Here is a 19,804-nt window from a genome sequence, read left to right on the forward strand (position 1 = left end):
GACAAAGGAAGCACAGTGCTACTGTTATACCACTGCTAATGCCTAAAGCTTTTGTTGAGCTTGCTTAAAAGAACAAGAAGGTAGAGTCAGGTGACCTGGCTGAAATCGGTCATTACAAGCCAATACGGTCAGATTCAGTGGACACGTCACTGCTTTTAACTTGTATTTTTCCTTATATGCTCTTGATGCAGATCAAATGTAAACACAGGTCACTGGATCTGCTTCCAGAGATGCGGCTGAACAGAAAAAGGGAATTTTGAATAAAAAGATCAGATTGAGTTTGGCTTGCAAAAGCATTTTTATGCAAAATGAGGACTGTGGATTTTGTCCCCTAACACTTTCATTTTTATTGCTTCATGAACAGAAAGAAACATTTCAATATCCAGTGATCATTTCCATGCATGCAAAATGTGAACCTGGCCTTTAACCAAAGGCGTGTCTTCAAGTCCTTGTGTAAACAAAAGAAAAAGGTCTTTCTTTGGCTGTGATGGTGGATGTAGTGGTTCACTTTGAGCCTGTTTGTCAGTCTGTGTTGCCTTTAAACTAGATTGTTGTAGTCATTAACAAAGGTGATGCTATTTAATGTTTCCTTCAGTTTTTGCACCAGTAAGCTTGATCTGTGTTCCCACACTTTGGTTGGCAAACTTTAACTTAATCAGTGGGAAACTGGCTTACTAATGAGAGTTTTGAGTATTTTGTACTTAATTTCAGAGCATTATTGTGCAGAAGGGCTGTTTCCAAGACCAACGTGACTGTGTTAGTCGTTATTGTTTACTCCAAGTTTGGCTCTCAGCAATACAGTTTGGGTTGGTAACATTGGTTACACAAGTTTTATTTGGGGGGGGTTTCCTACACAGGGAGGGGGATACAGAAATGATCAGTGAGTAATTATTGAAGCAGAAAAAGAAACTTTGGTTTAGACTAGTGCCATATGTGCCACTGGGTTTTGGAAGTTTCACTTTTTAAATTGGTCGTTTCGGTGTAGTTACAAGATTTAAATAAGGGCTGAAAAACGATCAAAGTATTCTGAATTTTATTTTCTCATAAATAAAATTATTATTCTTTGTACGTAAGGACCACTGGTGCCATGGAATGTGGGATTACATTTTATGTACAGATCCTCAGCAGTTTCTTACCTTGGATGCCTCCATGAATGGAAACTGCAAAATTTGTCATTCAGGATTTATAAATTGTGCAACTTTATCGGTTTTCTGAATTCCTGGGTTCTTGTACTTTCTCATCTGTGGCTTTATTCTCATTATCTTTGGTTGTTGGTGCTTCATTTATGAGTTGCTCCGCAACAGATTTGTCCAAATGATTATTTACTGGAAACATGTCTAAAAAGGGTTTTTGAAGGATGTTTGTTTTTCATTTTGTAAAATATGTTTAAAAATAAAATAAAATTTTTGTGTTGCAGTGTACAGACATGAATAAACACTGGAAATAAAAACACGGTTGTTTGTTTTATTTAAAAAAATAAAAATAAAAAAAAAAAAAGAATAATTTGGCACTTTGCTATAAAATCTGCAAAACAGCAACTGGCTATATATCGACATCATTACTGCTGCATGTGGAAAAATGGGGAAATGTTATCTCACTATATTTTAATGGTATTAGCGTATCACAACATGTTGACTGGCAGCACTGATGTTTCTGGGTTCAAATCCACCAGCCAACTGAGGCTTTTCTGTGTGGAGTTTGCATGTTCTGTCTTGCCCTTTGAGAGCAGGGATAGTCTGCATTGTATAAAAATAACAAACTATGTTATTGATTTGCAAAAAATATCAGTGTTAATGTGAAAAGCTCGACGATTTATGTGTCCGATTCTCCTACGAAGTTGGGGTTGGTAAAGGCAGGCTGCAACACAAGAATGACATGAGTTTTTAGCACTGACATCAATACATTTGTTTATCCAACCATGACAGGCTAATTAAAAACTTACCACATCAATTCTACTGGTGCTTTTTGCTGGCAAGCTCAAGGTGCTCAGTTTATATCCACGCACACTGAAGACGTAGAACAGTCCAACTATTATGGCGACGACCACAATGACTGCAACGACGATGCCGGCTATCAGCCCTACGTCTGAGACAAACCAGCTCAGGTGAGATATTAACCTGCTAGAATCACTCCAATGTCTTACTTTGCTTATACCTATGCGATTGTATTTCAGTGACGCTTTACACTAAACCCTATTATTAGTATTCTAACATGTTCAATACTTGTGTAATAGTTGTGTCTGGATGTTAAATTGGCAACAAAGACAACATAAGGTTAAGGCAGATGGGGAAATTTTAGAGGAAATAAAACTTTAGTCTGTGTGTGGTACTAAATAAAATAAGTGGATCAGTACACTTGTTAATGATTGTGGCAGGGGACATTATTAACGGTTGCCATGAACAATGACCAACTTAGTAACTGAAATCCACACTTAAACCTGTAAGGCTGCAACAGGTGAAAAGTTGGGGAATTTCCAAAGTAGTTTTTTTTTTGTCATCTGGGGACCACAAATGTCCCCAAAGTCTCAGAAATCCAAATGGGCGATTTTGCTCTACAAGGACTAGCTGATTTAGATCTGTTATTGTTGGGGTTTTTTTTGTTTTGTTTTGTTTTGTTTATTATTAAATGCATGGCTTAATTATTATTTGCTGACATGAAAACCAAGTTATATTGTAAAGCAACCATATTTGTCACTTACTGTTAGCTGGAGCTTCAGTGGGATAAATTGGATTTTTGTTCTCATCTGTTTGATAAACTGAAAGACAGATTTACAAAGAGCCTGTTATTCCGCTGCTTATCATTACCAAATTCAATAAGCGTTATTAAAGCTGCAGAAATTGCCTTACATCTGTGCTGCATTAAAATATCTAAAAAGGGAAATGGGAAAAATGCTTACACTGAGGGTGGCGGCAAGCAAAACTTTTCTTCTCCATGCAGTTGTTGTCATTCCAGCGTCCGTCTTTGTACATCTCCACACAGTTCTCGGCCATGTTCCCTGGGTGAAACGCTGAATTGGGCTCATTGGGAGCCCAGTTGAGGAAGCTTACAGAGGTCTCATCTGTCCAGGCCCAGCCAACTGCAGGTTTAAAAGAAAAGTTGATTCATTTTACTGAATTAAGCCCTGGTACAATAGCCCTGTGAAAGCAACGAGTCTCTCTCTTTTTCTTTCCATTTGTAAACTCACAGTTGTTATCCCTGGTAAGGCCAATCCAGAGGTTCATATTTTTGCTGTAGTTGAGGCTCTTGAGGAATTCTACCTCTGCTCTGCTGTGAATGGAGACCAGCTCCATCCTGCCTGCCTGGCAGTAGTGTTCAGAGTCCGGCCAAGAGAAGCCGACATCACCACTGTACACATAGTAACAGTACTTGCCATAGGGTATCGCAAAGCGCTGACACATCCCATCACCAGGGGCGGGAGTGGTTGGAGGTTTCTCTGAGACACAAGTGTTATTATTAAAGGTTATATAAATGAAAGCATATATAATTAGTCAGAAACTGACTAAAAGCAATTAAAAAGAAAGAAAAAAAAGTTCAATTCTGATTGAGTTTGTACCTGAGGTTTTCTTGCAGATGTATGGTTTCTCTAGGTCACACTTGGTGTCATTCCAGGTCCCGTGGAACATCCTCGAAGCATGCATACTCACACAGCCCTCATCCTTAATGTTAGTGGGCTCTCCTGGTCCCCACTGAGTGAAAAAAACTGGCCAACCATCTGTCCACATGTAGGAGCCATCATCCTGCATCACAAGGCAACAACATATGATTAAATGTTTAGATTGTCATGGATCACACAGTGCCGTTAGACAAGCATCAAGGAAGTGACTCCAAGAGTGCAGAAAAAAACAAATACCAGTGAGAGAAGACAGAAGGTTTAAATCCACAACTGATTACTCAGTTGTTGTTTTTTAATAGCTCTGGTAGTTTTTATATTAGAGATGTCTGCCTTTGATTCCTAGTTTAATTGAAATGCGTCTACTTTTTTAAAAGTAAATCTTCCTAGTAAAATTTTCTCAATACTTTTTATTAATGTAGGATCTTTACTTGCAATAAGGTGTTTTCACCTTCTATAATTAGTGCCTTTCCTGGAGTATTTTTCTTCTATTTGTAGCATATTTAATGCGAATTCTTCTGAATTCTACTTGGAACTAAACTTTTCTGTTTCTCTCTAAACAGCACCTTGCGCTTCAGTCCAATCCAGGCATCAGCTTTTCCCTGCAGGACCGCTCCAGCCACAAAGGCCTGGTCGTAGCTCATGTCGATGCTGGCCAGATTGCCTCCCTGATCCTTGCAGGCTGCCTGAGCTGCATCCCAGGTCGCTGGCTCCTCCACCAGTTTGTAACAGTTCAGGTACCATGAGATGTAGCCTGCTGGGCAGGGGCTCTTTGTGGGTGGAGGCGGCTGGATACTGCTTGCTAATATTTAGGGAGATTGACAAATACTTAATAAGAAGGTTTAAGCTAGCATGCATTTAAAATGTTTTTTGTAGTCTGTGAAATGCAATTGCATCTGAGCAGGAAGAATTATCTCTGGAGTGTTTACTAACATTTCTTTCTGGAGCAGACGAAGCTGTGATTGTTGTCGCAGTTGTCATCGTTCCATTTGCCAGTTAATAGGGGGCTATGAGTAATCGTCACACAGTTTTCCTGTTGAGCAAACCAAGAATAGTCAAGGCTAAATGTGTCCTTTCCCTGTTTATGAGCCCACAACTTTACAGTACTTTCCCATCTGCTTCACTCGATTAGTGATAATCTGAAGCAAAGTGTCCTCACCACTCCGTTCGCATTGTTGGGCTCTTTGTCATTCCAGTTGGTGTACAGAACTGGACTGACCCCATCACTCCAGGCGTACTGATTCTCCACCAAGAGATCTGACAGACCGATCCATGTGGGGAGCTCCAGGTCCCTCAGGTAACTAGCAACAAAGTCTGTAGGAGAGAACGGAAATGTAAAGAGCCGTCTCTGTGGAGGAAACCTCTGTTCTAATAATGTTTTGTTTAATGGTTATATGCTGAGCTTACCATTCTCATACTGGTCATCAATGACTGCCAAGTCTCCTCCTTGCTCCCTGCACCAACTTCGAGCATATGACCAGTTTCCTTTAATATCATTCTTTTTTCCTTTGAACATGAAGCACTTATTGTTGAAACGCAGCCAACCTACAGGGGAGGAGGAAAATCGTAATGAGTAATAAACAGAGAAAAAATACTCCAGCTGATGTGAAAGAACCAGCAGCATTAGTCAGCCTGTGTGATTTAACCAAATTTGTATTTAAACTGTGTATGTTACCTGCAGGACAGTTGCCCTCCCAGGGCTGTGTTGGTGGAGGCGGAGTGTGAATATCTCCGGGGAACTTCTTACATACGTAACCTGCTGAAGCCCGACCACAGTTGGCATCGTTCCATCCACCTTAGCAAGTCAGAGTATATTGCACGCATCATTATAGTTAAGTCATAAAGACACATTAGTTAAAAAATAGCGTATTTGATCTAAATTGTCAGTTGACAGAAGGTGCAGTACCTTGATGTCTGTTCATCTGCACGCACTGCTCCTCCCCGTTAGCATTGTTGGGCTCACCAGGAGCCCAGTGAGTGTATGTCATAGGGGAGTGGTCGACCCACCTGAGCACATAAAACAGAAATTTTACAGTTTTACATTAAAAGAAAAGATTTTCCTCATCTTCAAATCTGTTAAAGTATGTTGAATGTTTTTAACCAGTAGTAAATTAGTGAATTTGGTCTAAATTTACTAACCAGAGCAATGATAACAATGGTCACATATATGAACTCATAATCATCAGTGCGATATACCGACAGCAAAGCAAATTAGGTCAAACATAAGGGTACTAACAAAAATAACACAGCACAGATTGAATGCAAGTTTTTCTCTTTGTAATCAGTATGGCATTGTAGATAAGTGAGATAAAGATGAGTCAACATGTTCCGGTATGAGGGCAAACCTTTCCTTCATAATTTGATTCAAACTGTGGGATCTTTGAGGTTAGGGCAGCTGTTCTCTAAATAAATCAGGCGTTTCACGTGGTGTTCATCTAAGTTCATCTAATCAACGTCAATTGATGTTGATGAAGTTACTCCTGCTGTCCCACACGTGTAAATATGTGCATCATTCTCATTTTTTTTCTGCATACTGTGTGAGGTTGCAAATATTTATTGAAGTCAGATGATATAATCTGACTTATAGTCAGCTGTGGGCAACTTATAGTTTTTCCAATTTTATAGTACATAAAAGGAGAAAAAGTAAAATATATGAAAATCAATTTGTGAATTTGTAGGGCTCTGTGAGTGCCCAGCGCTGAATAAAGACACAAAGATGTTTTCTGTGGCAATTCTCATTGTGGGCTGATTTTTGTGTATAAATGTGACCAAAAAAACTAAAACATAGCAAACCAAAGACGGTAAAACTTTGCTATTTGTAATACAGCCCTGGCTTATGCAAATTTTGTTCTGACATTTTCTCTCCCCCTCCCCTGGACCCTCAGCATGAAGTCCTGATCTGTTACATTAAATATCAGTTTTAAGGACATGAAATATCCCTAAATATTGTGAAATGGAAACTCTGCTGATCAGAACTATGAAAAAAGAAAATGACACAAAAAAGATTTGTTTAACATTTCTTTGCTTTGGTGCAATTGCTTAGAAACATACTTACACGTATTGTCCATCTACTGTGCCAAACATCCTCATGCCAATCCAGGCTGCAGTAACCTTTCCTGTCCCCACCTGAAACAGCAGCAAGACTTATCACTCATTTTTCCACAGTAAATAATCTCTAATGAAGTTAAAGATGAAAAAGCATACCATGCTGTTAACATATGCTTGTTCTTCTCTGTTTAGGATGGACACAAGTCTGGCTTTCTCTGCATAGCACCGTGTGAAAGCTGTGTGGAAGTCCACTATGTCAGTGTCATTGTAGTAATAGCAGATGTTTTTGTTCTTCCTCCAGCCGGGGTTCGAGCCACAATCGGGAGCTGAAGTTTGAAACGTTAGGAAAAAACAAACACTCAGACATTGTGAGGGTTTGTGAGGGTCTGAATTCATATAAAAATTGCTCTATCCTTAAGGGAAGCAAATTCATGACTTGATCCCTCTGTAGAGAAACGACAGGTGCCTTAGTTACCTGGTTCAGGTGATGGGGGCCTAGGGGGAAGGATGGGATCCTTTCCTTTAGTAATCTTGCATATCCAATCCTGATGAGCGTCACAGTTGAGATCATTCCACAACGAGTAGGTGCCATTCGCGTTGCTCACCATCTCTACACAGTCCTCCCGACCCTCGTGATTGTTTGGCTCCCCGTCACCCCAGTTGGTGTGGGACAGAGGCGTGCCATCGCTCCAAGAATATCCTGCAATAAGGGAGGAGTTGTTTTTTAGGTTTATTCTTTATTTGGCTTCCATTTAACCGGGTCCAGTCTGCAATACATATATTTTGCTCACCTCCTTCTATTGGGTTGCTCCTGAGACCAATCCACTTGGTAGTGCCTTTGCTGTACAGAGCAAGAAACTCTTCTTCCTCCTGAGTGTGGATGCTGGCCAGATTACCACCTCTGGCGATACAGTCCTCAAGCGCTGCTTCCCAGCTCTTCTTCAAGGACCAGTCCACGTTGTGGAAGAGCTGCAATAAATCGCCCCTGGAAAATGAATAACTGACCTTCTCTTGCAGATAATCACACTTTTAGATGTTTAACTTTGAGCTGTTATTACCTTATAACAGTGCCTGAAATGGGGTTTGGCTGTCCAGCCAGCAGCACAGCCCTGTGCAGGAGGAACAGTCGGGGCCTTGGTGGGCGGGCTGATGTCAGGTCTGTATTTTTCACATACGAAGGCATATTTGTCCAAGCACTGCTTGTCATCCCAGAAACCACCAACCTGACCCGTTGTCATAGCCACACAAGTACCACCACCGTTATCTAAAAACAGAAAGAGATTTTGGTTTCTTGTGTTTATTATTAATAATAATAACAATAAGAAAAAACTAAACTACACAATTCTGGAGAAACTGGGGTGGGATTGTTGTTACTGGCGGGCTCGTTTTGTAGTTTGCCTCTGGTGCAGCAAAAAAGTTGGAGGTAAAAGAGGTTGGCTAACAAAGCTGAAGTGAGATGGCTTATAAACCCATGGCTAGCTTTTTTAATAGGCAAACTGTACTGTACCTCAGATAGCAGCTACTCTGTACCTAATGGAATTGCTCAGTGTTTGGAAGAATTTCAGTCCTACAAGTTTGTTTGTTTGTTTTTCAAAGTGTAGTCACCTTCACCTCAGAGACATTTTATTTTTTTTAAATATTTTTTTGGCTTTATTCAGTAAAAGGACTAGATGTTACAATCCCTGACAATGCATTGCTTTTGATGGAGAAAATCTTGGGGGATGGCTGCTATGAGGAAAAGCAGCCCAGAAACTTTACCAGCGGCACATATTGTTGTGTGCCTCAAGTTTCGTTCTTTTTACCCAAGCTAATCTGCCATTTTTCCTTGGTTAGGTTTAGGGATTAGAGATCTGATCTAAATTATTAAAATTTGGGACACATCATCAGTAGTGGACCTTGGATTCATCGGGCGTTTTGGCCATTATCACTGGACACCCTCATCCAAGGAGGCCCTGCCAGGGCTGATCAGGCCCCAGAGTGTGTCACTGGTTTATGTTAAAATTGTTATTTCGCTTCTTCTTTTACCTGTTTAGTTTTCTACAGTTTATTCTATTTCTTCAAAGGGACAGAAAAGGTGATAGAGAGGAGTAAGAGAAGTAAGTAAGATAAGATTGGAGAGAGCAGAGAGGAGGGCCGGAAGGGGGGCGCCCGATCTGGCTTCCCACACTTCCCCACCAGATTGGGCTGTACTATCTATCAGCCTAACTATCAGCCGTGCAGCATATGGTCGCCTGCTCATCCAACTGAGCTAAACCAGCCCACCTCAGCGACATTTACCTTGTTGTTGTAAAGTTGTCCCTCTGAAATAATTTTGTAAACAGGAAAATGTTTACAGTTTTCTGTCTAAGATGAGGAGAAAAAAATCTGAAATATGTGTTGATGTGTATTACACAATATATACCAAAACAAATCATCGTGAAAAATGTCCCATGCTGTTCTCAAAGCCACAACCTTCAACATACAAAGCAGAGGTGAGAGAAAGCTGGTTCTCCATTCAAAGTCAATGGGACCAAAAAAAGTGAAATATTTCAGAAATGCAGCAGCTAGCCAGCTTTATGTAGGTCAGTGTTAGGTCAGTACCTGGCTGGTTCCTGTCCCAGTGAGTAAAGCTGAGAGATGAACCATCATCCCAAATGTAGTCCACCCCTCCACCTGCCCCCCCACGAGCACGCAGGCCAATCCACCAAAAACCAGTCTTTCCTGACAGCGCCGCTGTAAAATGTGACTGCTCATAGCTGCAGGAAAACGGAACAAAGAGATGATAATGACAAACAGACAATAATGTACAAAAAAGACTATTGGAGTGCACAACCTCAGCTGGAAAAATTGCCCCTATACAAGTGGAGCAATTTTAAAAAAAAATCTAAAATTTTGAAATTATTTGGATTCCGGGGGGGGAATTATGAAATATTCTGTGAATCACAGGGGAGGAAAATTCTTCTTCATGAGTTTTTCAGAGATAAGAGTGTTGTTGAGTGACACTGGATTATAGCACCATAAGTATAGGCTAAGATTTTATGTATCATCCAGATACATAAAATCCAGAATCTGTAGTTTTGCAATAATAAGCATCCTTATATCACCCTCAGACAGACATGTGACTCACATGTCTCCAATATGCAGCAAGACGGCATCCTGCTCCTCACAGAAGGCCTTAGCATCAGACCAGCTCCTAGTCGTCTCCTCCATCCAGTAGCAGGAGTAGCGATATGCTTCCCAGCCCTGACACACACATTAAACACCTTATTACACATCTGGCATTGTCACTTCTGCAGTGTGAGGTTAAACTTGAAAAGGCAGAGAAATGTGACAAGTCGATGTTTGTCGCACCTGAGGACATCCGTACACAGTGGGCTGTACAGAAGGCAGTGGGTAATGTGCTTTGGGCATTTTGCAGATGTATGTGTTGAGTTCTGTGCAGGTCACGTCGTTCCATCGGCCAGACTGAAGGAAAATTAGTATGATCAATCAATCAATCAATTAAGATTGATGTCAAAAAGACCACAACTGACTACAAAGATCACTTTATTTGCTTTCACCAGTGAGGGTTTTCAGGTTTCTCACCTGGTGCAACATCTCGACACAGTCCTCACTGAACCCATCATGGTTGTTGGGTTCCCCTGGAGCCCAGTAGGTGAATGTTGTTATGTGTTGATCAGACCATGAGAACAAGCCAGCATAAAACAGGTCATTTAGACCAATCCAGACGTCACTGGTGGCTGTGAAGGACAAATAAATATCAAGTTTAAATCAAGTGTGACTTAAGAATGTAAAAGGCTTTTCTAAATCTTTAACATCTACTTTAGTTTAAACACAGAGAAAATAAGTGTAAATCCATACCCATGTACAGGTAGCCTTCCAGCCAGCTCTGCTCTGTCATGGAGAGGATGGAGACAAGTTCAGCACCCAGAGCCCTGCAGCTGCTCTGAGCATCATGCCACGTCTTTTTGTCTCCAAAAGGTTTGTAGCAGAAGTCCCCAAACTCAAACCAGTCAGGTCCGGAGCATCTCAGCTCTGTGGGAGAGAGTGGAAAGAGAAACGGCAGAATAACAACACAGAACAGATTAACTCATAAAATCATCATTACTTCTTCAAAAAGTGGAAGCTGAAAGAAATTAAGAGGTTCTAATTGCATGTCAACTTACCTCCATCTGCAAAAAAGTAAGACACAGCATAGTTTCCATCATATCTGTTGAAAGTAAAGGCATTGAATCAGCCTCTCGGGACTGCCCCGCTACTAAAAAACAAAACAAGAACTAAGAAACTCATCTACTCACTGCCGTGAGGTAATGCCATTCCTCGTGGATCCAGGGTAGAAGTTCTGTCCGTCAGCTTTTAGCAAAGTGCAGTCTCCGCCAATCTCATTCAGCACCACTCCAGCATGGATAGCTGCTGCACAGATGTTTGAGTCCTGTTTAAGAAAGAAGAGAGAGGTAATGCATGCACAGACACAAACATTCTGGCAATGGTACGTACTGATGTGCCGGCCTGCAGGAGTCGGACTAGTTGTGCAACCTCTGTTGGGTCTAGGTATCAATGGTGATACCGACACTAATTAACAACCTCTGTTACTTAACTGACCATATCAATATCCCAGAAGTTTAAGTGACGTGATGCTATACTCTAATTAAAAAGTGTTTTATTTATTTATTTTTTACGTACCCCTCGATACAATGTAGTGCCATACACTGTGTAACCAGCTTTGGCACAGTCTGCTGGACAGTGGACACTGAAAGACATGAAAATTAGTGTAGAAATGTGTGACTAATAATCCAAAGAACAATGACACAAAGAGCTACAAATTCAACTTTATTACAGTATATTTGTTAAAAAAAGATGAAAAATATATTTTTACTTACGTCATTTTATCATTAGCAAAGTTGAAGTTGGGCTTGCTGGCACATGTAACTGCATCTGTTGAACAACCGATATTTTATAATGACAAACCATATAAATTTAGATTTGTATTTGAAAAAAGGTTTAATCTGGAGTTAAGTCAGTTTCCTTACAGTCTGGCGTGCATCCTAACACCTCAAACCGAAGGCCTGCCTGACTGCTGAACTCCACTGGAAGGATGCGGATGAACTGAGCTGACACAGGCGTCCCCAGCAGCTGAGTCTCAGCAGTGTTTCTGTCTGTTGCTCCTGGTAAAATCTGGAACTGAATGAGAGAAATAGAAAATTGTTATCATGGATATTTAAACAGATAAACCTGTCCAAGAGCTCCCAAGTGTGGCTTTGAACAGTCTTGATGTCTGGCAGGTGGTAGACCACAAAGTCGCTATGCAGTTTCGTGAAATTCTTACTCACATCCCCATCAGCTGGGTAGTCAGTCCAGGTCAATCCATTCATACTGTGCTGAATCTTAAATTTGGTCACCCAGTGGTCATTCTGTGGGCAACCCTGAATCACAATCCCCGTCACTTTTCTGGTCTCACCAAGGTTTACCTGAATCCAGCTTGAAGCAGCTGTAAGAGGACAGAGACAGGGTAGAAGATAGGACCTTTGTTGTGCCAAAACCCAGAACCCCAACCTCAAGTTTTAACTAACAATTCAAATATTATTACACATGTGTGATCCCTGGGTTGGTGCATACCATTTCCTGATGGCATCCAGCAGGAATTTCCATTCAGACGAGCTTTGTTTGGAGTGAAGGAGCCAATGGAGGAGGAAGCAGAGAGCATGGCATCTGAGATGTTGCCATGTTCAAGACCCAAGCCATGCAGGCACACTGAGCATTCAAAGCACAAAAGCATGAAGCCGGAATTGCACTAACTCAAGATAAATATGTAATACTACAGTAAACATTAGCACTGATTATAAAATGTTTAGAGAAACCGATGGAGAAGTTACCTTTTTGTTCACAGCTGTAGATGATCTTAAGATATTTGGAAACAGTGGGGCAGGGGTCTGGGTCCACATTGGCATACGCAAAGCAGAACGGAAGGTTGTCACACATTTTTCTGTACTTAGGAAGGATGCCGCCTACTGTGCAGTTGCCTAGAATATAGTAATATCAATATTTACTTAATTAATTTGATTAACATTGATACATACCTTCAGATAAAGTTTTCAAAAAATCACTGAATCAAATACACATCATCAATATATGTTGTAACAAATGTGCAGCACCACTTTCTGAGCCATCGAAGTGTGGACAGATGTCGGCATTCTGTCGTCCGTAGAAAGCAGACCGGATGTTAATCACACTTTCCTGTGGACAATGAAGGACAGCACCGGAGCCCTGGCATACCAGTGCAGTCAGAAAGCCTACAATAAAAAGTTGATGCGTTATTCCAGTGCAAAAATAATATATATTATAGATGAGGGTAGAATAATTAGCCTAAACATGAAAATTTCCCAAGTACCTTTAAACAGAGCAAGGAATTTTTAACACAGCTTTTCCAAATATTCTAGTATTAATTTGGAGACTTACAATTTTTTTACTTTGCACATAGAAAAAAAAATTTTCACCAAAGCCAAAAAATTATTAGCCTCCCTTATGCCAATAGTCAGTTTTGCTTTTTTTTTTTTCATTGGATAACAGCCTGCAGTCATTTGTTGTAGTTTTCAGCAGGTCTCACACGTCTCCTGAGTGATTCCAGTCCATTCTCTCAACCTCCCGCAGATTCGATGGTCTTCTTTCATGGCTCTTCAGTTCACCCCACAAATTTCCAAGATGTTCCAAGTCAGGGCTTTGTGAAGGGCAGTCAGTAACGTCCACTTTGGTCTTCTGGAGGTTGTTCTTCACCAGGAGTGATGTACGTTTTGAGTCATTGTCAGTGTTCTTAAGGTTGTAAACCTCTCCCTTCTTTCTCTAAATACAATCAGTGTCTCTGTGGGCAAAGAGCTCTAGTTTCATGTCATCTGACCAAAGGGTATGCGTCCAGTGTGCATAACCTTTCTCCAGGTTGTCTATAGTATACTTCAGTCCAGCTTAAACTTATCTTTTCTGCAGAAGAGGAGTTTTTCTTGGTCTGTAACCTCACAGTCCCTTCCTGTGTAGAGTTCTAGTGATTGTCCTTTTCAAGATTATAATTCCTGACTTGGCTGAGTTATTCATTAGTGTCTTTGCAGTTATTCTGGGGTAGACATATTTCTCATTCTTTGAAATCTTTCACTTTCTACATCTGCCAGGTGTGGCTCTCTTTGATTTTCTTTATACTAGTTCTCACTCCAGTTCTTGAAACTTTAGAAATGCTGTGATAACTATATCCATCTCCTGCTTTGTGAGCAGTGACAATTCTTTTTCTCAAGTCTGAACTGATTTCTTTTTTTTTCCAGGTGACAACTGAGACAGCAGTTTTTTTATATTGTGTGTAAATTGGAAGATAAACCTCAGTTTTTACTTGATTTTACAAACTTTAAGCATTGAAAATTTACAGCACATCATTGCACGGCAGTGGTTTGTGCTATTAGTCAGTAAAGGGGTTAGTTTTTCACTGCGGTCATTTTTGGTTTTTCTGTAATAATTCTGTTATTATGTGCAAACTGAAATTATTTATGCTTTTTAAAGAAAACTAGTATGTTTAGATCTCAATCTCTTGCTCTGTTAACCAACTGTATCTTTTTATTGTTTCAAATTAACACTGAGGTATCACTGTTACCATCATGAGGTGGAGGTGGCTCAGGTGTTCTTCCTGGAAAAAGTAAACATCTATCAGAAATCTGAAAATTGTCAAATTCTTATTTTCCAAGCATCATCTGGAGCATCATTTCTCACCTCTCCGCTTGCAGATATATCCTCTCTTGTACTCACAGTTGTCATCATTCCAGTAGCCATTGTTTATGAGCATACTCAGACAGTCTTCGCCATAATAGTCATCTGGGTTCCCTGTGAGAAAAGACGAGCATATTTTTCACTTTAGTTTTTGTTTTTAGTCTTTAGTTTTAAGTCTGTAAGTATTTATAAAGCATCAGATTTGGCCTTTAACCTGCATTCCAGTGGATGAATCTGAACGGAGAGCCGTCTGTCCATTCCCAACCACCTTCAGTCATGGAGTCATGACCCCCCATCCACATAGAGATCCCAGTGGGACTCTGCTGGATTAAAGCTGAGAGGATATTTTAAAAAAGCAGCAAATTATAGCAGGTTGAGATTATTAATAGATCTAAAGAAATAAGAAACAGTCAAATGTGAAGATAAAGATAAAACACCAGACTAATGAGCAAAGTTCTAGGCCCTTTTCACTCCTTGGTTGCAGTTATGTGTGCTTTGTTGCACCGGCCACACCCAAAAGTGGGAGTGTACCTGTATACCTAGTCAGTCTTTGAAGATGATTTACAGTATTTAGGGGAGAAAAAGTCTCCAGTGCCCACTAGTGGTAGCATTGAAAAAGACATCACTAGTTACACCGCTCCAAACTGCAAAATTTTTCAAGCATAAATTTCAAGCAAAGATCTGCACATATCAGCTCTGAAACACCTACAAACTGAAAAGTGAGAAGTTGACTGAGAAATTGAGAAAAGCAGTTAAAATATGTCGTCTAAAATAAAAAAAAAAAAATCACATTTAGCATATTATTACACTGAAATATGATTAAAAATGTCATATTTTCATATTTAGGAGCAACAGCACGATTCAATAGAATCCTTTAGCCCTCAAGGTATCAACCTATTTTAGCAACTTATATGAAAGAATGGGATCATTCACAGCCCCTTTTTATTTCATACAGTTACAGTTCATTCAGTTTTTTATCTGTAACATGCGTTCTGTAATCTTCCTATGTAATGTATTGTAATGTATGTAATGTTTTTTAATCGTTTTAAAGCAGTTATGATATGTTAATGATGTATTATAGTATGATATGATTCTAATACCCAAATATTAATGAAGCAGGGCCTCTGTAACACTGTTTAACAACAAATGACCATCTTTTTCATCTGAACAGTGAAATAAAGATGTAAGGATCATACCCTGTATGAAGGTCTGTTCAAAGGGCTCAGTGATACTGAGTAGATCTCCTCCCTGATTGACGCAGTCAGCTCGAGCCTCTGCCCATGTCCTCATCGACAGGTAGTTAAACAGGTAGCAGTAGTCATTGAAAGGATCAGCGGTCCAAGAACCGCATTTATCGTTCCAGCCTGTAACAAACACAGCTGCTCACACATTTGCATATTGAGATAAATGTATTTAATCATCATTTGTCAGTGTAGCTTAAAGCCTGACCTGGTCCAGATGTTGGAGGCTGGGGAGGAGGCCCTTGTCCCTTGGCTACAGAAATACGAAACAAGGAATAACTCTAAATATAAACTCAGTATATAAAATTAATTCAGGAAGAGGCAAAAATGAATGCATTTATCACACCTTTTTTGCAGATATAATCCCTTGTGGCTGTGCAGAAGTCATCATTGAGTTTTCCAGGATCATTGTGAGTCGTTCCTGTGATGTGCATACAGTCTTCATTCATCCAGTTGTCAGGCTGGTCTGCCGCCCATGGGAGAAAATCCTGAGATCAGAAGAAACCGTGAGTATTTTCATGTGTAATATTTTGACACCGTAAAATATTATGAAGGATAGAGGATAGTCTCAAGTTTTTTAGGTTTGTGATGAATGTTTTCACACTTTTACACAGTATAAGAAAATAGGTTAGAAATACAAGTTTTGGTGCCATATAGGTTGCTCTGGCTTTGCCACTTACTGCAGGTGTTCCATCGGTGTATACGAACTGGTTTTCAACATTAATGTCATTCAAACCCACCCAGGCTGCCCCTGGCATGTGAGCTATCAAAATGTCAAGACAAAAGCACATCAGCATTGATAGAGTGTGTTAATGAAATACTTCACTTTAGTCATAGTTTGATTTGTACTCTTAGTAACTCACCAATCAGGAAACTCAGCTCTTCCTCTGTGTGGAAGCTGGCCAAGTGACCCTGCTCTCTGGTACAGTGTGCTTCAGCATCTTGCCAGTTTTTCACCATCTTGGTCTCAAAGTAATAGCAGAAGTCCCCATACAACAAGTATCCAGTGTCACAGTGGGAATCTAAAGCAAATCAACAGTTATCAGTAAAGGTGTGGTCTGACCGCAAGGAAAGAGAGAATGTGAAGTTTGACTGACCAGGAGCTGAAGTTGGTTTCGGGTTCTGTCCCCCGGTCATCTCACAGATGTATCCCAGGCTCTTAAAGCAGTTGGTTGTTTCCCATTTGCCGTCATAATTTCCTGGATAAGAATGTTGAGAACGTTAATCGGTCTTGTAATAGCAGCCTCAATCTAATGACACGCGAAACGATTAGCTTAGGAACAGAGCAACAGAGCACCGATCCTTACCCGTAAAGATCTGTCCACAGTCCCAGAAGTTCTCAGTGTTTCTGGGCCAACCGGCACCATAGTTTGAGAAGGTTATTTCGGTTTTATCCACCCATTTGAAGTGGCCATCATGGTCCTTATCTGGTAATGTTACATACATAAATAACTTTAGATTTTAGACAGCTTTCTCATTAATCGTGTATAAAATGGCAATGTCTTTTTCACATTTTCACGAGCACGAAATCATAGAGGACCTGATAAACCAATCCACATGTCAGGTATGTCCACTTGATGAAAGTCTGGGAGCTTCCCATTAATGAAATACTGTTCCTCTTGACTACACATGAAGAATGGAACAAACATGGCAAATGAGAATCACTGTGTGTAATCAAATACCTGAACTCACGAAGGCTAAATTCTTAACACAAGACTATGCACCTTATTATTATTTAGGAAGTTGGTAACACTATCATTGGTCAGAATAGTCTCACTTTGATTGGGAAATTTTCTTTTTCTTTACCTGTTTATAATCAGGAGGTGAGCCCCTATATCAGAACACTTTGTAAAAGCCTCGTGCCAGGTGGTCAAGAGATTGATATTACTGACCATCCAGTAACAACTGCCACCAAAGCTCTGCCAGCCAGCAGGGCAGACGGCTGCAGGTGAGAAGGGAAAACAAGAGTCGGAAATAGTGAGAGAAAAAAACAGAAACCAAATAAAATGCTTTCACAATGGTAAACCTTGTGTTTCCAAAACAATCAGTCTTACTATTCAGTGGACGTTTGCACATGTAAGGACGCTCGTGTCTGCAGACGTGGGACCTCCAGTCTCCAAATGAACTGGTTTCATCCTTGATCATTGCAATACAGCTGCCAACCTGAGTGTCACTGTTGGAAAATGCAAGATTTAGTCAATTAATATTGACTTTGAGAGTCTGTTTCAACAGTATGAAACCTTACATTGTGGGTTGACCTTCAGCCCAATTTGTGTAGCCCACTTGTGTAGCATCAGACCAGGCAAGCTGACTGTTCCCCACTTCCACTTGACATGAAATCTTGTTGCATTTCTGGAGAAAAAAAGGTCAAATTATCCATTTAGAAAGAAGTAAGTCTGTTTACTAATCCTACACTATGCCTCTCTTACCAGTGTAGAAAGCCCAATCCAGAGGTCAAGATGTGTTTCACCCATGTTTGACGTGACAAACTGGTTTTCTCCTGCTGAAGTAATGGACACCAGGTCTGCTCCATCCGCCACGCAGTCATGCCTAGCTGATGTCCAGCTCTTTCTTGTGTCTGATTTAAACTTGTAGCAGTTGGAGCCGTACGTCATCCACCCGTTAGCTAAGTCACACTGTGGGCTAGGATTTGCTGAGGAGGAAGGAAGAAAATATGTTTAAGCTGCTATAGCGAAGAATGATTTACGACGTGTCCTTAGGCACAGACCAAGCTCTGGCCACATCACACAGCCAGTGGTATGACATGTTTGGGGTGTTGCGCTCATGCTCATAGAATCAGGGTTACATTTAGTAACTACTGTTTTTTCAAGCCAATGGATGTTCAACACTCAGATTTTATTATGGTTACAACATACATGGTGACTAGGGAGATGTGAAGCAATTTTTTATATTGTATCGTTGGCCTGGTGTATAAACAACAATGTTAATACATCACGTAAATTTTGCACCACAATCCATTATATCAAATGATCACTGCATGCGATGTGTGCAAGCCTTGTATAAATAAAACTGGATTGAACTGCGTGGCTAAAGAGGTGATCAAACCAATTCCCCCACTGTACTCTTTTCACTTACAGTTGATGTGTTTGCAGATGTATTTCCTCTTGTTATCGCAGTTTTCATCATTCCACTCTCCAAAGTTATAGCCTACCACCTGACCACAATCCTCATTATCATTCCAGTCATCAGGCTGGCCTGACATCCAGTGTCTGAAATAGGAGCGTAATGGATAATTATTATGGATAAAATTAAGAAAGATACCTTACATATCTTTCATTTATTTCTTAATGATCAGGTATTATGCTAATGACTTTCACGGCTTTCTGATATGCCCAACCATGGCGTTGACCCTCAAGTCCGATAAGGAAAAGCTCACCCACAAAGATGAGCACACGTGCAATGGAAGTTGTGTGAAAAAGAACCATGGTTACTAAATAAAATAAATAAGTTGGGCTTCACTAGAGTAGTAAACGCATTACATACGACAGATATTGTATAAAAGGACTCCCATCACTCCACTCCCAGACACCTTCCACGGTGCGGTCATTCAGGCCGAACCAGTAGATCTCTGAGCTGATTTGTGTCCTCACCCATAACTAGAAACAGGACATGAAAATATAAAACCAGAGAGTGAGAAATGATACAACATTATTTATGTAATCTCTGTAATGTCCCCCGTTTTTTGTTTCTCACCCGCTCATGAATGTCCTGAATGCTCATCAGGTTGCTGTTATGCTCCAGACAAAATTCATTTGCCTCCAACCATGACTTTGTATCAGTTGAAAAGAAGTAACATTTGTTCTCATACTCCCTCCAGCCTGACTGGCACTGGCTATGAGCTGAAAATATTGAAAGTTAGCATGTGAGGCAGCACATTTCCAGCCACATAGATATAATATGCTCCTTTTCGGTTTTGATGTAATACTACTTATGGGAGAAAATGATCTCTTCACTATGATCTCTCTCTGCATAGTCTGATGTTTAGATATTTACATTACTTCTCCACTTCAGGTGAATTTCTATAACGGCTTTTATTATAGAGACTGTGACTACTTTGCTGGGTTGATAAGTACACAACTTCCCCAGCTGATGAGCTGAACGCTGAATGCTCATCAATCATAAAAGTCGCATGACAGAGCTACAGTCTAGCCATGTCAGTCAGTTT

The 19,804-nt window shown here is 40.4% G+C and overlaps 1 protein-coding gene across 1 annotated transcript; it reads right to left on the reverse strand.

Annotated features, from left to right (window-relative positions):
- Nucleotides 1-1,512: 1,512 nt before the first annotated feature.
- LOC113027290 (macrophage mannose receptor 1) lies at nt 1,513-12,009 on the reverse strand. The gene is made up of 28 exons (XM_026176910.1): nt 11,968-12,009; nt 11,668-11,818; nt 11,518-11,572; nt 11,321-11,387; nt 10,936-11,069; nt 10,804-10,847; nt 10,499-10,672; nt 10,223-10,377; nt 9,989-10,102; nt 9,765-9,880; nt 9,239-9,393; nt 7,717-7,922; nt 7,450-7,627; nt 7,134-7,358; nt 6,815-6,984; nt 6,666-6,736; nt 5,517-5,617; nt 5,286-5,405; nt 5,018-5,155; nt 4,770-4,924; nt 4,544-4,643; nt 4,177-4,412; nt 3,554-3,737; nt 3,185-3,433; nt 2,897-3,076; nt 2,699-2,755; nt 1,943-2,085; nt 1,513-1,857 (listed from the first exon to the last, which is right to left on the reverse strand). Exons 1-28 carry the CDS (start codon nt 12,007-12,009, stop codon nt 1,813-1,815), a joined length of 3,765 nt encoding a protein of 1,254 aa, XP_026032695.1. The 3' UTR covers nt 1,513-1,812.
- Nucleotides 12,010-19,804: the final 7,795 nt, after the last annotated feature.

This window comes from Astatotilapia calliptera, chromosome 7 (assembly GCF_900246225.1).
Source record: "Astatotilapia calliptera chromosome 7, fAstCal1.2, whole genome shotgun sequence".
NCBI classification, from domain to species: Eukaryota; Metazoa; Chordata; class Actinopteri; order Cichliformes; family Cichlidae; genus Astatotilapia; species Astatotilapia calliptera.